General features: G+C 39.8%; 1 protein-coding gene across 8 annotated transcripts in view; it reads right to left on the minus strand.

Annotated features, from left to right (window-relative positions):
• Window positions 1–11,341: 11,341 nt before the first annotated feature.
• Window positions 11,342–16,643, minus strand: part of LOC139418740 (pleckstrin homology-like domain, family B, member 1a) — an 84,152-nt gene continuing 78,850 nt past the window's right edge. For all 8 annotated transcript variants that reach the window (XM_071168408.1, XM_071168409.1, XM_071168411.1 and 5 more), the window contains 2 exons: window positions 14,230–14,315; window positions 11,342–13,722 (listed from right to left, as the gene is read on the minus strand). In XM_071168408.1, the coding sequence (XP_071024509.1) occupies window positions 13,582–13,722; window positions 14,230–14,315 (227 nt within the window). In that variant the 3' untranslated portion in view covers window positions 11,342–13,581. The remainder of the gene's footprint in view (window positions 13,723–14,229; window positions 14,316–16,643) is intronic.

Here is a 16,643-nt window from a genome sequence, read left to right on the forward strand (position 1 = left end):
ATCACTACATCCTATGGATTTGGATACTGCTTTAAAGAAAATATCTGCAGCGTTAGTAAAAATATGATCAATACATGTTGATGATTTCATTCCTGTGCTGTTTGTAAACTACCCTGGTAGGTTGACTGATAACCTGATCAAGTTTGCAGGCACTGGTTACAGTTTGAAGTTTTTTCCTGAGTGGGAAGATTAATGATAGCAAGTCAATATTTAAATCACCCAGAAAATATACTTCTCTGTTCATATCACATACATTATCAAGCGTTTCACACGTATTATCCAGATACTGACTGTTAGCACTATAGCAGCTTCCCACAATAATGGGCTTTAGGTGAGGCAGATGAACCTGTAGCCATATTACTTCAACTGTATTTAACATTAGATCATCTCTAAGCTTTACAGGAATGTGGTTCTGAGTATAGACAGCAACACAGCCTCCGTTGGCATTTATGTCTTTTCGGTAGATGTTATAACCATGTCTAACCATGTATTGCTACCACTGTATGATCAAAGGTATTATCTAAGTGAGTTTCAGAGATAGTCAGAATATGAATGTCATCTGTTACAAGCAAGTTATTGACTTCATGGACCTTGTTTCTTAGGCTATTTGTAGCACTTCTTGGTTGCTTGATTGTTTTTAATGCTTTACTGTGAAGCTTATCAGAGTTAGACTTACTCATGTTATTTACATTGGAGCTGATGAGGTGCAGGGTGAACTGCATAAAGTGGTCTTCCTACTATTGCACACCACCTCAGTTCTAACAGTGTAACTCTGGTTTATAGGCTCATTATTACTGCTTTCAATAGCTGTAACAGATGTATTCAATGCACCTAAGATCATTTACATTTGATGCAGCATTATGACGACTCATTGTCACAATGGTAAGGATTAACTGAGCTGGTCTTGGATCGTCATACCAGTCATTGTTTCAACGCAGCCTTGAAAAGAGTCCAGGAGCCAAGATGATCTGGATGGACTCCGTCATTCCTGTAGAGTATATTCTGTTTCCAGAAGGTGCAAAGTTATCAATAAAAGTGACTCCAGCAGAGCTACAGTAGTATTTTAGCCAGATGTGTAATGCCAGCAGTCTGCTGAATCTTTCACACCCGCAGCCCAACGATGGTACTGGACCTGAAATGTCCAGTTTTTCTGGAGTCTTTTAATGCTAAAATCAGTTCTTTAAAATACATTTTCAAGTGTTCAGAGCTCCTGATGTCGTTTGCCCCCAAATGGACTACAACAGCGTCAGCTTCCAGCATCTGTGGTAGAAGAGCCGGAAGCAACCTTGTTATGTCCTGTACTCGTGCTCCTGGGTAGCACAGGGTTTTTGCCTTTGGGACCGAGATGATTCTCACCATAGAGCTGCCTATGATGACAGCTGGTGATGTTGATCACCATTATCACTTTCTGCCACATGGCCTCAAACTGCAGAATTTTGTTTTTCTCTTATAATATTGTATTTGACCTTTCCATTGCGTGAACGACAGAGGATTGGCTGATTTCCAGTTTTTGAGTATACGGTTGAAGTCAGAAGTTTACATACACCTTAGCCAAATACATTTTCACAATTCCTGACATTTAATCTTTGTAAAAATTTGCTGTCTTAGGTCAGTTAGGATCACCACTTTATTTTAAGAATGTGAAATGGCAGTATAATAGTTGAGAGAATGATTTATTTCAGCTTTTATTTCTTTCATCACATTCCCAGTGGGTCAGAAGTTTACATACACTCAATTAGTATTTGGTAGCATTGCCTTTAAATTGCTTAACTTGTATCAAATGTTTCGGGTAGCCTTCCACAAGCTTCCCACAATAAGTTGGGTGAATTTTGGCCCATTCCTCCTGACAGAGCTCCTTGCTCGCACATGCTTTTTCAGTTCTGCCCACACATTTTCTATGGGATTGAGGTCAGGTCTTTGTGATGGCCACTCCAATACCTTGACTTTGTTGTCCTTAAACCATTTTGCCACAACTTTTGAAGATTGCTTGTCCATTTGGAAGAACCATTTGCGACCAAGCTTTAACTTCCTGACTGATGTCTTGAGATGTTTCTTCAATATATCCACATAATTTTCCTACTTCAAGATGCCATCTATTTTGTGATGTGCACCAGTCCCTCCTGCAGCAAAGCACCCACACAACATGATGCTGCCACCCCTGTGCTTCACAATTGGGATGGTGTTCTTCGGCTTGCAAGCCTCCCCCTTTTTCCTCCAAACATAACGATGGTCATTATGGCCGAACAGTTATATTTGTTTCATCAGACCAGAGGACATTTCTCCAAAAAGTATGATCATTGTCCCCATGTGCAATTGCAAACCGTAATCTAGCTTTTTTTATGGCGGTTTTTGAGCAGTGGCTTCTTCCTTGCCTTTTGCGTTTTACTGTGGATATAGATAATTTTGTACCTGTTTCCTCCGGCATCTTCACAAGGTCCTTTGCTGTTGTTCTGGGATTGATTTGCACTTTTCGCACTAAAGTACGTTCATCTCTAGGAGAGGGAACGTGTCTCCTTCCTGAGCGGTATGATGGCTGCGTGGTCGCATGGTGTTTATACTTGTTTGTACTATTGTTTATACAGATGAATGTGGTACCTTCAGGCATTTGTAAATTGCCCCCAAGGATGAACCAGATTCTGATGTCTTGGCTGATTTCTTTAGATTTTCCCATGATGTCAAGCAAAGAGGCACTGAGTTTGAAGGTAGGCCTTGAAATACATCCACAGGTACACCTCCAATTGACTCAAATGATGTCAACTAGCCTATCAGAAGCTAAAGCCATGACATAATTTTCTGGAATTTTCCAAGCTGTTTAAAGGCACAGTCAACTTAGTGTATGTAAACTTCTGACCCACTGGAATTGTGATGCAGTGAATTATAAGTCTGTCAACATTTGTTGGACAAATGACAAAGTAGATGTCCTAACTGACTTGCCCAAACTATAGTTTGTTAACAATAAATTTGTGGAGTGGTTGAAAAACGAGTTTTAATGACTCCAACCTAAGTGTATGTAAACTTCCAAATTCAACTGTATGTTTTTTTTATTGATTTGAAAAATATTGTCCAACCCATCTGGTATCTCACTGCAGACAGATCATATTTACATTGCAGTACCTCTGACATGCATCTTTCCAACTCTGCCCATAACTTTTGAATTTTGTAAGATTTCAAGAAGGCATGAACTATTAAGTCAGCAGTAGTTTTATTTATCAGACATGCATAACGCTGTATAATGTGTGAATTTTGTCTATTGTATATTCTATACATTATTTTATACTGGATTAAACGTAAATCTTTGTTAACTGTAGTCTTGTTAGTTATGTTCCAACATTCCCTACATCTTATGCTAATATCAGTTATTTTAAATCTTAGTTCCAATAGACGTTATAATTATTTGTACAGTTGACCTATTATATGAAAATCATTTTCTGACTCAAATAGGATTCCCTCAAGATTTTGTGATATACTTTGCCTTTAGTTTTCCATGTGGGTCAATTTATCAATGAATTCTGAAAAGCTATCCAAGGATTGTTCCATAAGGTTGTGTTTCTAGGGAGTGATATTTTCTTCAATATTATTATAGTGTTCTTAACTATGAAATTGTTAATGTTCTTGTCTTTTTCCTTTGAAAATAGACACGTGTAAAGATTCTGGGGATGAGCATGCGCATCTTCAATATGTACCCATTGTTCCTCTTTACTGCATTTTGCTTCAGCGCATTCAAAAAAGTATTCAGACTCCTTCATTTTTTCCACATTTTGTTATGTTAGCCTTATTCTAAAATGGATTAAATTGTTTTTTTTCTCTCATCAATCTACACACAATACCCCATAATGACAAAGAAAAAACAGATTTTTAGAAATTTTAGCAAATTTATAAACAAAAAAACTCAACTATCACATTTGCATAAGTATTCAGACACTTAACTCAGTACTTTGTTGAAACACCTTTGGCAGTGATTACAGCCTTGAGTCTTCTTGGGTATGACGGTACAAGCTTGTTACACCTGTATTTGGGGAGTTTCTCCCATTCTTCTCTGCAGATCCGGTTGGATGGGGAGCTTTGCTGCACAGCTATTTTCTGATCTCTCTAGAGATGTTTGATCGGGTTCAAGTCCGGACTCTTGCTGGCCCACTCAAGAACATTCAAGAACACTCCTGTGTTGTCTTGGTGAACCTTTGCCCCAGTCTGAGGTCCTGAGCACCCCAGAGTTTTTCATCAAGGATCTCCCTGTACATTGCTCCCTTCATCATCACTTGATCCTGACTAGTATCCCAGTCCCTGCCCCTGAAAAATATCGCCACAGCACTGCCACCACCATGCTTCACCATAGGGATGGTATTGGCCAGGTGATGAGCGGTGCCTGGTTTCCTCCAGACGTGACGCTTGGCATTCAGGACAAAGAGTTCAATCTTGGTTTCATCAGAACAGATAATCTTGTTTCTCATGGTCTGAGATTCCTTTAGGTGCCTTTTGGCTTTAGGTGCCTCCCATGTTATAAACTAAATAATGGCAAAAGGAAAAAAAATAACTCACGGTCTACAGCAATGCTTTAAGTGGACCACAAAAAATATTAAATATTTAGGATGTTTAATAAATGATGATAAACAACGAATATGAAAAGATAACATTAGTCCATTACTCAACAATATGGAAGCAGATCTAATTAAATGTAACCTCTTCAGAATGGCATGGCTCCTAAGGTTTTTATATTTATTGTTGGTAATACAAATTATCCCATCGAAGCTGTTCTTTAAAAACGTACACTCTGTCATAACAGACTTTATATGGGCAAATACAATTAACAGAATAAAAAGGAAAGTTTTACATCTTCCTAAATCTGAGGGTGGTTTTAACCTTGCAGACTTAGAATTGTATCAACTCATTACTAAAGGCGTTTACGACATATGCAGTGCATTTGGAAAGTATTCAGATCCTTTGACTTTTTCCAAATTTTGTTACGTTACAGCCATATTGTAAAATGGATTAAATAGAAAAAATCCTCATCAATCTTCACACATAATATGACATAATGACAAAGTGAAAACTGTTGTTTTTTTCATGTTGCAGATGTATTAGAAATAAAAAAAACAGAAATACCTTATTGACACAAGTATTCAGACCCTTTGCTATGAGACTCGAAATTGAGCTAAGGTGCATCCTGTTTCCATTGATCATCTTTGACATGTTTCTACAACTTGATTGGAGTCCACCGGGTGGTAAATTCAATTAAGGCACACACCTGTCTATATAAGGTCCAACAGTTTACAGTGCATGTCAGAGCAAAAACCAAGCCATGAAGTTGAAGGAATCGTCCGTAGAGCTCCGAGACAGGATTGTGTCGAGTCACAGATCTAGGGAAGGGTACCAAAATATTTCTGCAGCATTAAAGGTCCCCATGAACACAGTGGGCACGTCATTCTTCAATGGAAGAAGTTTGGAACCACCAAGACTATTCCTAGAGCTTGCTGCCTGGCCAAACTGTGCAATCGGTGGAGAAGGTCCTTGGTCAGGGAGGTGACCATGAACCCGATGGTCACTCTGACAGAGCTCCAGAGTTCCTCTGTGGAGATGGGAGAACCTTCCAGAAGTACAACTATCTCTGCAGCACTCAACCAATCAGGCCTTTATGGTAGAGTGGAAAGCGGAAGCCACTCCTCAGTAAAAGGCACATGACAGCCCGCTTGGAGTTGCCAAAAGGCACATGAAGGACTCTCAGACAATAAACAAGATTCTCTGGTCTGATGAAACTCAGATTTGGCCTGAATGCCAAGCATCACGTCTGGAGGAAACCTGGCACCATCCCTTTGGGACATGCTGTGGGGATGGTTTCCAGTGGCAGGTCCTGGGAGACTAGTCAGGATTGAGGGAAATTGAACGGAGCAAAGTACAGAGAGATCCGTGAAATTCTCCAGAGTGCTCAGGACCTCAGACTGGGGCAATGAACCATTGCCCCTCTGTTCACCTTCCAACAGGACAACAACCCTGGAGAGACCTGAAAATAGCTGTGCAGCGACGCTCCCCATTGAACCTGACAGAGCATGAGAGGATCTGCAGAGAAGAATGGGAGAAACTCCCCAAATACAGGTGTCCCAAGACTCAAGGCTGTAATCGGTGTCAAATGAGCTTCAACAAAGTACTGAGTAAAGGGTCTGAATACTTATGTAAATGTGATATCAGTTTTTTTTTTCATAAATTTGCACAAAAAAATAAAAACATGTTTTTGCTTTGCAATTATGGATTAAATAGTTTTTTCTCCCTCGTCATTTTAGAATAAGGCTGTAACGTAACAAAATGTGGAAAAAGTCAAGGGGTCTGAATACTTTCCAAATGCAGTGTATATTGATTTATCGATTTTTAGAGTACACTGATATAAATTTATAAATTTAACATGCAACAATTTCAACAATTTTACTGGGTTACAGTTAATGTAAAGAAATCAGTCAATTGAAATAAATTCATTAGGCCCAAATCTATGGATTTCACATGACTGGGAATACAGAAATCCATCTGTTGGTCTTAGATACATGTTTCCTAGTCAAGACACGCTTTGTTTAAGAGCTATTAAAGAATGAAATCCAGAAGAATAAAAAGTATTTCCCCAGTTAGTGTAACCACCAGTCAGCGCGACACATCTCCTTCGCATAGAGTTGATCAGGCTGTTGATTGTGGCCTGCGGAATGTTGTCCCACTCCTCTTCCATGGATGTGCGAAGTTGCTGGATATTGGTGGGAACTGGAACACGCTGTCGTACACGTCGATCCAGAGCATCCCAAATCTGCTCAATGGCAATGGGTGACATATTAGATATTGTATTTTAATGTTTAAGAACTCTTGGAAGATTAGTACAAATGAGGACTAGAAAGGATGCTAGAATAAAATAAAAAAATGTGCAGGCCACGGAAGAACGATTCTTGTGACAAGGGGCCATGCATTATAATGTTGAAACGTGCTGATGGCTGTGGATGAATGGCACGACAACGGACCTCAGGATCTTGTCATGGTATGTGCATTCAAATTGCCATCGATAAAATTATATTTTGTTGTCCATAGCTTATGTCTGCCCATACCATACTGCCACCACGGGGCACTCTGTTCACAACGTTTACATCAGCAAACCACTTGGCAAAGGAGAAATGCTCGCTAACAGGGATATAAACAAATTTGTTTATGAGAAATACACTTTTTGTGCGTATGAAAAATGTATTTGATCTCTATTTCAGCTCATTAAACATTTGAACACTTTACATGTTGCGTTTATATTTCTGTTCAGTATATGTTGTCTGGTTTCTTCATATAACCACAGTCTTGCCTTTACAAAACGGAGCTAGACTCTTCCCATTTTTTATTTATTTTTTATTTCACCTTTATTTAACCAGGTAGACTAGTTGAGAACAATTTCTCATTTACACTGCGACCCGGCCAAGATAAAGCACAGCAGTTCGACACATAAAACAACACAGAGTTACACATGGAATAAACAAACATAGGGTCAATAATACAGTAGAAAAAAGAAAAGTCTATATACAGTGAGTGAAAATGAGGTAAGATAAGGGAGGTAAAGACAATTAAAAAAAGGCCATGGTGGCAAAGTAATTACAATATAGCAATTAAACACTGGAATGGTAGATGTGCAGAATATGAATGTGCAAGTAGAGATACTGGGGTGCAAGGAGCAAGATAAATAAATAAATACAGTATTTGGAAGGGCTGTTTACAGATGGGCTATGTACAGGTGCAGTGATCTGTGAGCTGCTCTGACAGCTGGTGCTTAAAGCTAGTGAGGGAGATAAGAGTCTCCAGCTTCAGTGATTTTTGCAGTTCGTTCCAGTCATTGGCAGCAGAGAACTGGAATGAGAGGCGGCCAAAGGAGGAATTGGCTTTGGGGGTGACCAGTGAGATATACCTGCTGGAGAACGTGCTATGGGTGGGTGCTGCTATGGTGACCAGTGAGCTGAGATAATCCGGGGCTTTTACCTAGCAGAGACTTGTAGATGACCTGGAGCAAGTGGGTTTGGCGATGAGTATGAAGCGATGGTCAGCCAACGAGCGAGTACAGGTCGCAGTGGTGGGTAATATATGGGGCTTTGGTGACAAAACGGATGGCACTGTGATAGACTGTATCCTATCGGTACGCAAATGCTCCTCCTCCGCCATTCTCTTGTTGTTGATGCCATCATATGCTGACAGCTAGCGGTGAGACCTCTGTGTGTCTCACCGCTGGCGTCTGTTTTTTTTTGCCCATCTTAATCTTATGAGATATGGCTTTTTCTTTGCAACTCCGCCTAGAAGGCCAGCATCCCGGAGTCGCCTCTTCACTGTTGACGTTGAGACTGGTGTTTTGCAAGTACTATTTAATGAAGCTGCCAGTTGAAGACTTGTGAGGCGTCTGTTTCTCAAACTAGACACTCTAAGGTATTTGTTCTCTTGCTTAGTTGTGCACCGGGGCCTCCCACTCCTCTTTCTATTCTGGTTAGAGAGAGTTTACACTGTTCTGTGAAGGGAGTAGTACACAGCGTTGTACAAGATCTTCATTTTCTTGGCAATTTCTCGCATGGAATAGCCTTCATTTCTCAGAACAAGAATAAACTGATGAGTTTCAGAAGAAAGTACTTTGTTTCTGGTCATTTTGAGCCTGTAATCGAACCCACAAATCCTGATGCTCCAGATACTCAACTCGTCTAAAGAAGGACAGTTTTATTGCTTCTTTAATCAGAACAACAGTTTTTAGCTCTGCTAACATAATTGCAAAAGGATTTTCTAATGATCAATTAGCCTTTTAAAATAATAAACTTGGATTAGCTAACACAATGTGTCATTGGAACACAGGAGCGATGGTTGCTGATAATGGGCCTCTGTACGTCTATGTAGATATTCCATTTTAAAAAATCTGCCGTTTCCAGCTACAATAGTTATTTACAACATTAACAATGTCTTCGCTGTATTTCTGATCAATTTGATGTCATTTTATTGAACAAAAAATGTGCTTTTGAACAGTAGTGTATATACAGTGCCTTGCGAAAGTATTCGGCCCCCTTGAACTTTGCGACCTTTTGCCACATTTCAGGCTTCAAACATAAAGATATAAAACTGTATTTTTTTGTGAAGAATCAACAACAAGTGGGACACAATCATGAAGTGGAACAACATTTATTGGATATTTAAAACTTTTTTAACAAATCAAAAACTGAAAAATTGGGCGTGCAAAATTATTCAGCCCCCTTAAGTTAATACTTTGTAGCGCCACCTTTTGCTGCGATTACAGCTGTAAGTCGCTTGGGGTATGTCTCTATCCGTTTTGCACATCGAGAGACTGACATTTTTTCCCATTCCTCCTTGCAAAACAGCTCGAGCTCAGTGAGATTGGATGGAGAGCATTTGTGAACAGCAGTTTTCAGTTCTTTCCACAGATTCTCGATTGGATTCAGGTCTGGACTTTGACTTGGCCATTCTAACACCTGGATATGTTTATTTTTGAACCATTCCATTGTAGATTTTGCTTTATGTTTTGGATCATTGTCTTGTTGGAAGACAAATCTCCATCCCAGTCTCAGGTCTTTTGCAGACTCCATCAGGTTTTCTTCTAGAATGGTCCTGTATTTGGCTCCATCCATCTTCCCATCAATTTTAACCATCTTCCCTGTCTTCCCTGATGCTGCCACCACCATGGTTGACAGTGGGGATGGTGTGTTCAGCTGTGTTGCTTTTACGCCAAACATAACGTTTTGCATTGTTGCCAAAAAGTTCAATTTTGGTTTCATCTGACCAGAGCACCTTCTTTCACATGTTTGGTGTGTCTCCCAGGTGGCTTGTGGCAAACTTTAAACGACACTTTTTATGGATGTCTTTAAGAAATGGCTTTCTTCTTGCCACTCTTCCATAAAGGCCAGATTTGTGCAATATACGACTGATTGTTGTCCTATGGACAGAGTCTCCCACCTCAGCTGTAGATATCTGCAGTTCATCCAGAGTGATCATGGGCCTCTTGGCTGCATTTCTGATCAGTCTTCTCCTTGTATGAGCTGAAAGTTTAGAGGGACGGCCAGGTCTTGGTAGATTTGCAGTGGTCTGATACTCCTTCCATTTCAATATTATCGCTTGCACAGTGCTCCTTGGGATGTTTAAAGCTTGGGAAATCTTTTTGTATCCAAATCCGGCTTTAAACTTCTTCACAACAGTATCTCGGACCTGCCTGGTGTGTTCCTTGTTCTTCATGATGCTCTCTGCGCTTTTAACGGACCTCTGAGACTATCACAGTGCAGGTGCATTTATACGGAGACTTGATTACACACAGGTGGATTGTATTTATCATCATTAGTCATTTAGGTCAACATTGTATCATTCAGAGATCCTCACTGAACTTCTGGAGAGAGTTTGCTGCACTGAAAGTAAAGGGGCTGAATAATTTTGCATAATTTTGTGGAGCCCTCTGCCCAGACAAACTCAGACTGGTTGGGGGCTGTGCACCCGTGGCCCCGCGGGGGTCCTCCCTGACCCAGCCATTGACCCCTAGCCCACCCTCGTTAGCCTCAGGTCACTCCGCAGGACACTGTCTGTTGGCACTGGCATGCTGTCAGTCGACACCGGCCGGCTGACTGTCGACATTGGCTGGCTGTTGTTTGACAATAGCCATAGGGGGATCTCAGCCCCTGTTGAAAGAGGGTGCCAGCACAAAATCTAATATTTGGAAAAGCCAAGGACTGCAATAGCAGGAGTGGGAATGGGAGAATCCAATGGCCATTTTATTCAGACCATCCCATCACCCGCCCACCACTCATTCTGGTTAGTGCTGTGGCAATATTGAGGGAAAGCTGCTGAACGCTTTGTGTGTGTGTGGGTGTGTGTTGTGCATATGCATGTGTTTGAACTGTTGTTGTTGTATTACAAGGGATGAAACAAATAAAGTATAACATTGCAGGTAGAGAAAATCACTCTAATCCCATAGGTCCTGTGAAGGGAAGTGGGAGGGAGATAGATAGTTACATCCCTCTCTCTTGTCCTAGATTTATTGCATATGAATGATATTCTTAAAATGCACCTTCACCTATAAATGCCATCCAGAATAGTTGTCATGTTAATTTTTTTTAAATGTTGAACATGTTTTTTATTAAAATTATTTTAAAATAAATAAACCGTAAATTCACTGTTGTAGTTTCTTTTCATAAAAAATACAAAAAGGAAAGAAATAAGCTTTTCTTTGGAGAACTGCCTGGAATAAGCTATGTCTGCTTAAACAACAAGGCAAGTAACTATTGAACTTTGTTGTATCTATTTAGTACACATTGATTTACTGTTCTAGCTGCCTGAGTTGTCAGTGACAAAATTAAGATTACACAATTGGTAATTATGCATTTGCAAATTTTATTTAAAAGTGTTTATGTGGAGAAAGTGTCAACACTGTCAGTACCGCCCTGTTTGCGGTGTAGAAGACTGGTTTTAAATGTTGGTGTGCTTGTGTTATGTTATTTTCCATATGAAAAGTCTTTAAAATAATATAAAAAACTAATACAATTTTTCTGACAGTCTGACCAAACATACATAAAGCATACAATAGCTGGCACAAAGATTTAGATTTCATCAGAATGAGTGAAATCTAAATAATATGCCATTAATATGATGACTTATAGTTAATCAAATATTAGTCAAATTCAATAAAATAGGAATTATTTTCAGAGGCAATATAGTAGCACATACACTCTGTTAAAAACATTTGGCAACAAAAGGGAAACGATCCTTTACAAATGTTCATATTGTCTTTATAAAGTTCACTTTATAGATCCAGAGACAGTCAGGTAGTATAAACTCTCATTTAGCTAGTCTGGCTAAAATTCTACAATATAAATACAGCGCTTAGGGGCTCTATTCAATCTGTGTCGCTGAAGCGTTAGAAATATAAAAGTAATTTCAGACTGAGCCGACATACCATGAATGTAGTCTCCGCTAATGCAGGAACATTGCCTTTACATTTCAATCACCCTGTAATGCTGACCTTCTGCGATACGGATTGAATAGAGCCCTTAAACTGACTATTATATTAAACAGAGTGAGTAAAAACACATCCCTTTAAGTATCGTATGTAAAAACCTTTCTTCCTTTATGATCTTTACTGGTCTGAGACCCAGGGCTACCTCTGGAAAGCTACAGGTAACTGCCAAAATAAAGGAGACGCCAACATAAAGAGTCTTAATAGGGCATTGGGTCACCACGAGCCGCCAGAACAGCTTTAATGCACCTTGGCATATATTCTACAAGTGTCTGGAACTCTATTGGAGGGATGCAACACCATTCTTCCACGAGAAATTCCATCACTTGGTGTTTTGTTTATGGTGGTGGAAAACGCTGTCTCAGGCGCCGCTCCAGAATCTCCCATAAGTGTTCAATTGGGTTGAGATCTGGTGACTGAGATATATATATACATTTACATTTTAGTCATTGAGCAGACGCTCTTATCCAGAGCGACTTACACACACACACACCCTCTAAACCCCATATGCATCTTTATTTTCCCCCCCCTTTTTCTCCCCAATTTCATGGTATCCAATTGGTAGTTACAGTCTTGTCCCATCGCTGCAACTCCCGTACGGACTCGGGAGAGGCGAAAGTCGAGAGCTGTGCATCCTCCAAAACACGACCCCGCCAAGTCGCACTGCATGCGCCCAGCCCACCACAGGAGTTGCTAGAGAGCGAAGGGACAAGGACATCCCGGCCAGCCCAACCCTCCCCTAACCCAGACAACACTGAACCATGACGCTGGGTCATCCGGTCGCAGCCGGCTGCGACACAGCCTGGAATCAAACCAGGATCTGTAGTGACACAGCTAGTGCCTTAGACTGCTGTGCCCCTCGGGAGGCAGTGCTCCTTTGAGAGCCCTCTTTCAAAGTCACTGAGATCTCCTATTCTAGCCAACATAGCCAAAATTATCTGCAACCAGGCATTTTTATACTGTACATGACCCTAAGCATGATGGGATGTTAATTGCTTAATTATCCCTAATTTTCTCAAGTGTTTCCTTTAATTTATGCAGTTACCTGTATATTGGATAACTTCGCATCCTATCCATGTGAGTCCTATCCATGTGAGTTACAGAGATCTATACGTCTGAAAGGTACAGGGGTGGCAAGTAGGCCTAGTGGTGGGAGCGTTGGACTAGTAACCGAAAGGCTGCAAGATCGAATCCCCGAGCTGACAAAGTAAAAATCTGTCGTTCTTCCCTTGAACAAGGCAGTTAACCCACTGTTCCTAGGCCGTCACATTGAAAAAATAATTTGTTCTTATTAACTGACTTGCACAGTTAAATAAAGGCCAAATAAAAAAGGACTCAAAGAACAGCAGTAGTGGAGTGCAGCGCTGCAGACAGAAATCTGGGAGCAGCAAGCCCATGGTCTCTCTCTCTCCTGGGTCATGTTCATTAGGCACCAAACGGAAGAAGAAGGACTGAAACATAGAGGAACTACTAGGACTTGTCCAAAAATAAACTAACATTTTTGTTTTCTGTTGTAAATGGTTTAAAAATGTTTTCCATTACATGCCCTAACAAACACAACCCTGTCGGAAGGTCTGTCTCCCGGAGAGCTCAGTCCCTCAGGTCATGAACTGTGTGTATCCCTCCGCCCCGGTTACTATGACGTCCATCCAGATCCTCATGGCCTCTGGAGATGGGGCCACCATAAAGTAGAGCCGGTCGTGAGTCTTCACACAGAAGGTCAGCGACGGGTTAGGGCTCTGGAGAGAGAGCATGGGAGAGGGAGAGGGGAAGGAAAATAAAATAAAGTATTATCAAGGTGAAAAATACTTTGTGGAAAAGAGTATATTGTGAACACTCACTTCAACTTTATTTGACAGTGTGTTAATTATCACAAAATTACTAAGAATATAATTGGTAACTTGTCTTTGAATACATTTAGTTGACAAATAAGTTAATTACTGCAGCTCTCTCTTTGTCGAGAGCTCTTACACACACTCTTCTGTGATTTGAAAATTCACATATATCTCCAGTAAATAACATCTAGTAAGAGCATTCTTTGCAAAAATTCTTGTTAATTACCTTTAAAGTATTTATAATCAATTTCAAACCAAATATTAATATTGCAATAAAACAAAACAAAATATGTACATTAACTAGTAAAAAAGTGATCATACATTCAAAATAAATTCAAAAAGATGACTGAAGAATGTAATGACAATGTATTGAGTATTGAGCTGTAGCGGATAGAGTGAAGGGTTCTGTACCTTAGTGGCACTGCGCAGGTGATCGTAGTACACTTCCTCTATAGCCTGAAAGTAGATCAGTCCTTTCAGCTTGGACTCATGCTTATCTGAGAGAATAAGAGAAAAAAACAGTGTTTTAAGTTGTCTCAGAGGAGAGAAGGGAGAATCACAGTATTTCATAGTCTTATACTGATGCAATAACAGGCCTTTCGGTTTCAGTATGAACTCAGACAAAATAACACGGAATTTAATTGTGTCAAGCTTTCTTGCTGCTTCAAGGAAAAAACAAACATAAGAAATCGTGAAATTAAGATATTGTAGCCGGCTACTTTGTGAATCTACCCTATTTTTCATTGTACTGTATTGAATTGAATTGGAATTCAACAAGAATTTCTAAATGTTATTTTTTTCCTACATACTCAATGGTCAAGTGCAGTCCAAAATATAAACTGCAAATGAATTAATAAATATACTTAAAATAAGTCTTAGGATGGATGTGGAACTGTCTACAAATGCCCTTAATTAAGATAACTGAGTTTAATAGAGCCAACCTGATATTGGAGTTAATAATTAATTCTCCCTCCTGTGTGGCAAAATAAGGATTTTTATATACAGTACCAGTCAAAAGTTTACACACACTCTTTATTTTGACTATTTTCTACATTGTAGAATAATAGTGAAGACATCAAAACTATGAAATTACATATATCGAATCATGTAGTAACCAAAAAAGTGTTAACCTCTTTGAAGCTAATTTTTATGTTTGGAAAAATAACGTTCCCAAAGTAAATGGCCTATTTCTCAGGACCAGATGCTAGAATATGCATACATTTGACAGATTAGGAAACACTCTAAAGTTTCCAAAACTGTCAAAATATTGTCTGTGAGTATAACAGAACTGATATTGCAGGCGAAACCCTGAGAAAAATCAAACCAGGAAGTGGCTTCTATTTTGAAAACTCCATGTTCCATAGCCTCCCATTGCTCCATTTAAAGGGATATCAACCAGATTCCTTTTCCTATCGCTTCCTCAAGGTGTCAACAGTCTTCAGACATAGTTTCAGGCTTTTATTTTGAAAAATGAGCCAGAAAGATAACATCGCGTCAGGTGGTCATATGAGTTTTGCTCGCGCAACAGAGTATGGACAGCCATTTCCTTTCCCTCTCCTACTGAACAAGACCGTTGCGGTTGATATATTATCGATTATATATTTTAAAAAGAACCTGAGGATTGATTATAAAAAACGTTTGACACGTTTCTGTGGACATTACGGATATTATTTGGAATTTTCATCTGCTTGGTCATGACCGCTCTTTCCTGTGGATTTCTGAACATAACCCGACAAACAAACGGATGTGTTTTGGATGTAAAAATAATCTTTATGGAACAAAATGAACATTTGTTGTGTAACTGGGAGTCTCGTGAGTGAAAACATCCGAAGATCATCAAAGGTAAACGATTAATTTGATTGCTTTTATGATTTTCGTGACCAAGCTACCTGATGCTAAGTGTACTTAATGTTTTGTCATGCTATCGATAAACTTACACAAACGCTTGGATTGCTTTTGCTTCAAATCATAATTTCCAAATCTGAGATGACAGGTGGATTAACAAAAGGCTAAACTGTGTTTTGCAATATTGCACTTGTGATTTCATGAATATCAATATTTTTAGTAATATTATTTGACTGTATATTATATTTTTTGACTAATATTATTTGACAGCGGTTGCTGATGACAATTGTCCTGCTTAAGGGATGGGTAGCGTCAAGAAGTTAAACAAATCAAAATATAATTGAATATAATCAAAGTAGCCACCCTTTGCCTTGATGACCGCTTTGCACACTCTTGGCATTCTCTCAACCAGCTTCACCTGGAATACTTTTACAACATTCTTGAAGGGGTTCCCACATATGCTGAGCACTTGTTAGCTGCGTTTCCTTCACTCTGCGGTCCAACTCATCCCAAACCATCTCAATTGGGTTGAGGCCGGGTGATTGTGGAGGCCAGGTCATTTGATGCAGCACTCCATCACTCTCCTTCTTGGTCAAATAGCCCCTACACAACCTGGAGGTGTGTGGGGTCATTGAAAAACAAATGATAGTCCCACTAAGTGCAAACAAGATGGGATGGCGTATAGCTGCAGAATGCTGTGGTAGCCATGCTGGTTAAGTGTGCCTTGAATTCTAAATAAATCACTGACAGTGTCACCAGCAAAGCAACCCACACCATCACACCTCCTCCTCCATGCTTCCCGGTTGGAATCACACATGCGGAGATCATCCATTCACCTACTCTGCCTCTCACAAAGACACAGCGGTTGGAACCAAAAATCTTAAATTTGACTCAAATGAAACCAAAGGACAGATTTCCACTGGTCTAATGTCCATTGCTCGTGTTTCTTGGTCCAAGCAAGTCTCCTCTTCTTATTGGTG

Source organism: Oncorhynchus clarkii, chromosome 10 (assembly GCF_045791955.1).
Source record: "Oncorhynchus clarkii lewisi isolate Uvic-CL-2024 chromosome 10, UVic_Ocla_1.0, whole genome shotgun sequence".
NCBI lineage: Eukaryota > Metazoa > Chordata > Actinopteri > Salmoniformes > Salmonidae > Oncorhynchus > Oncorhynchus clarkii.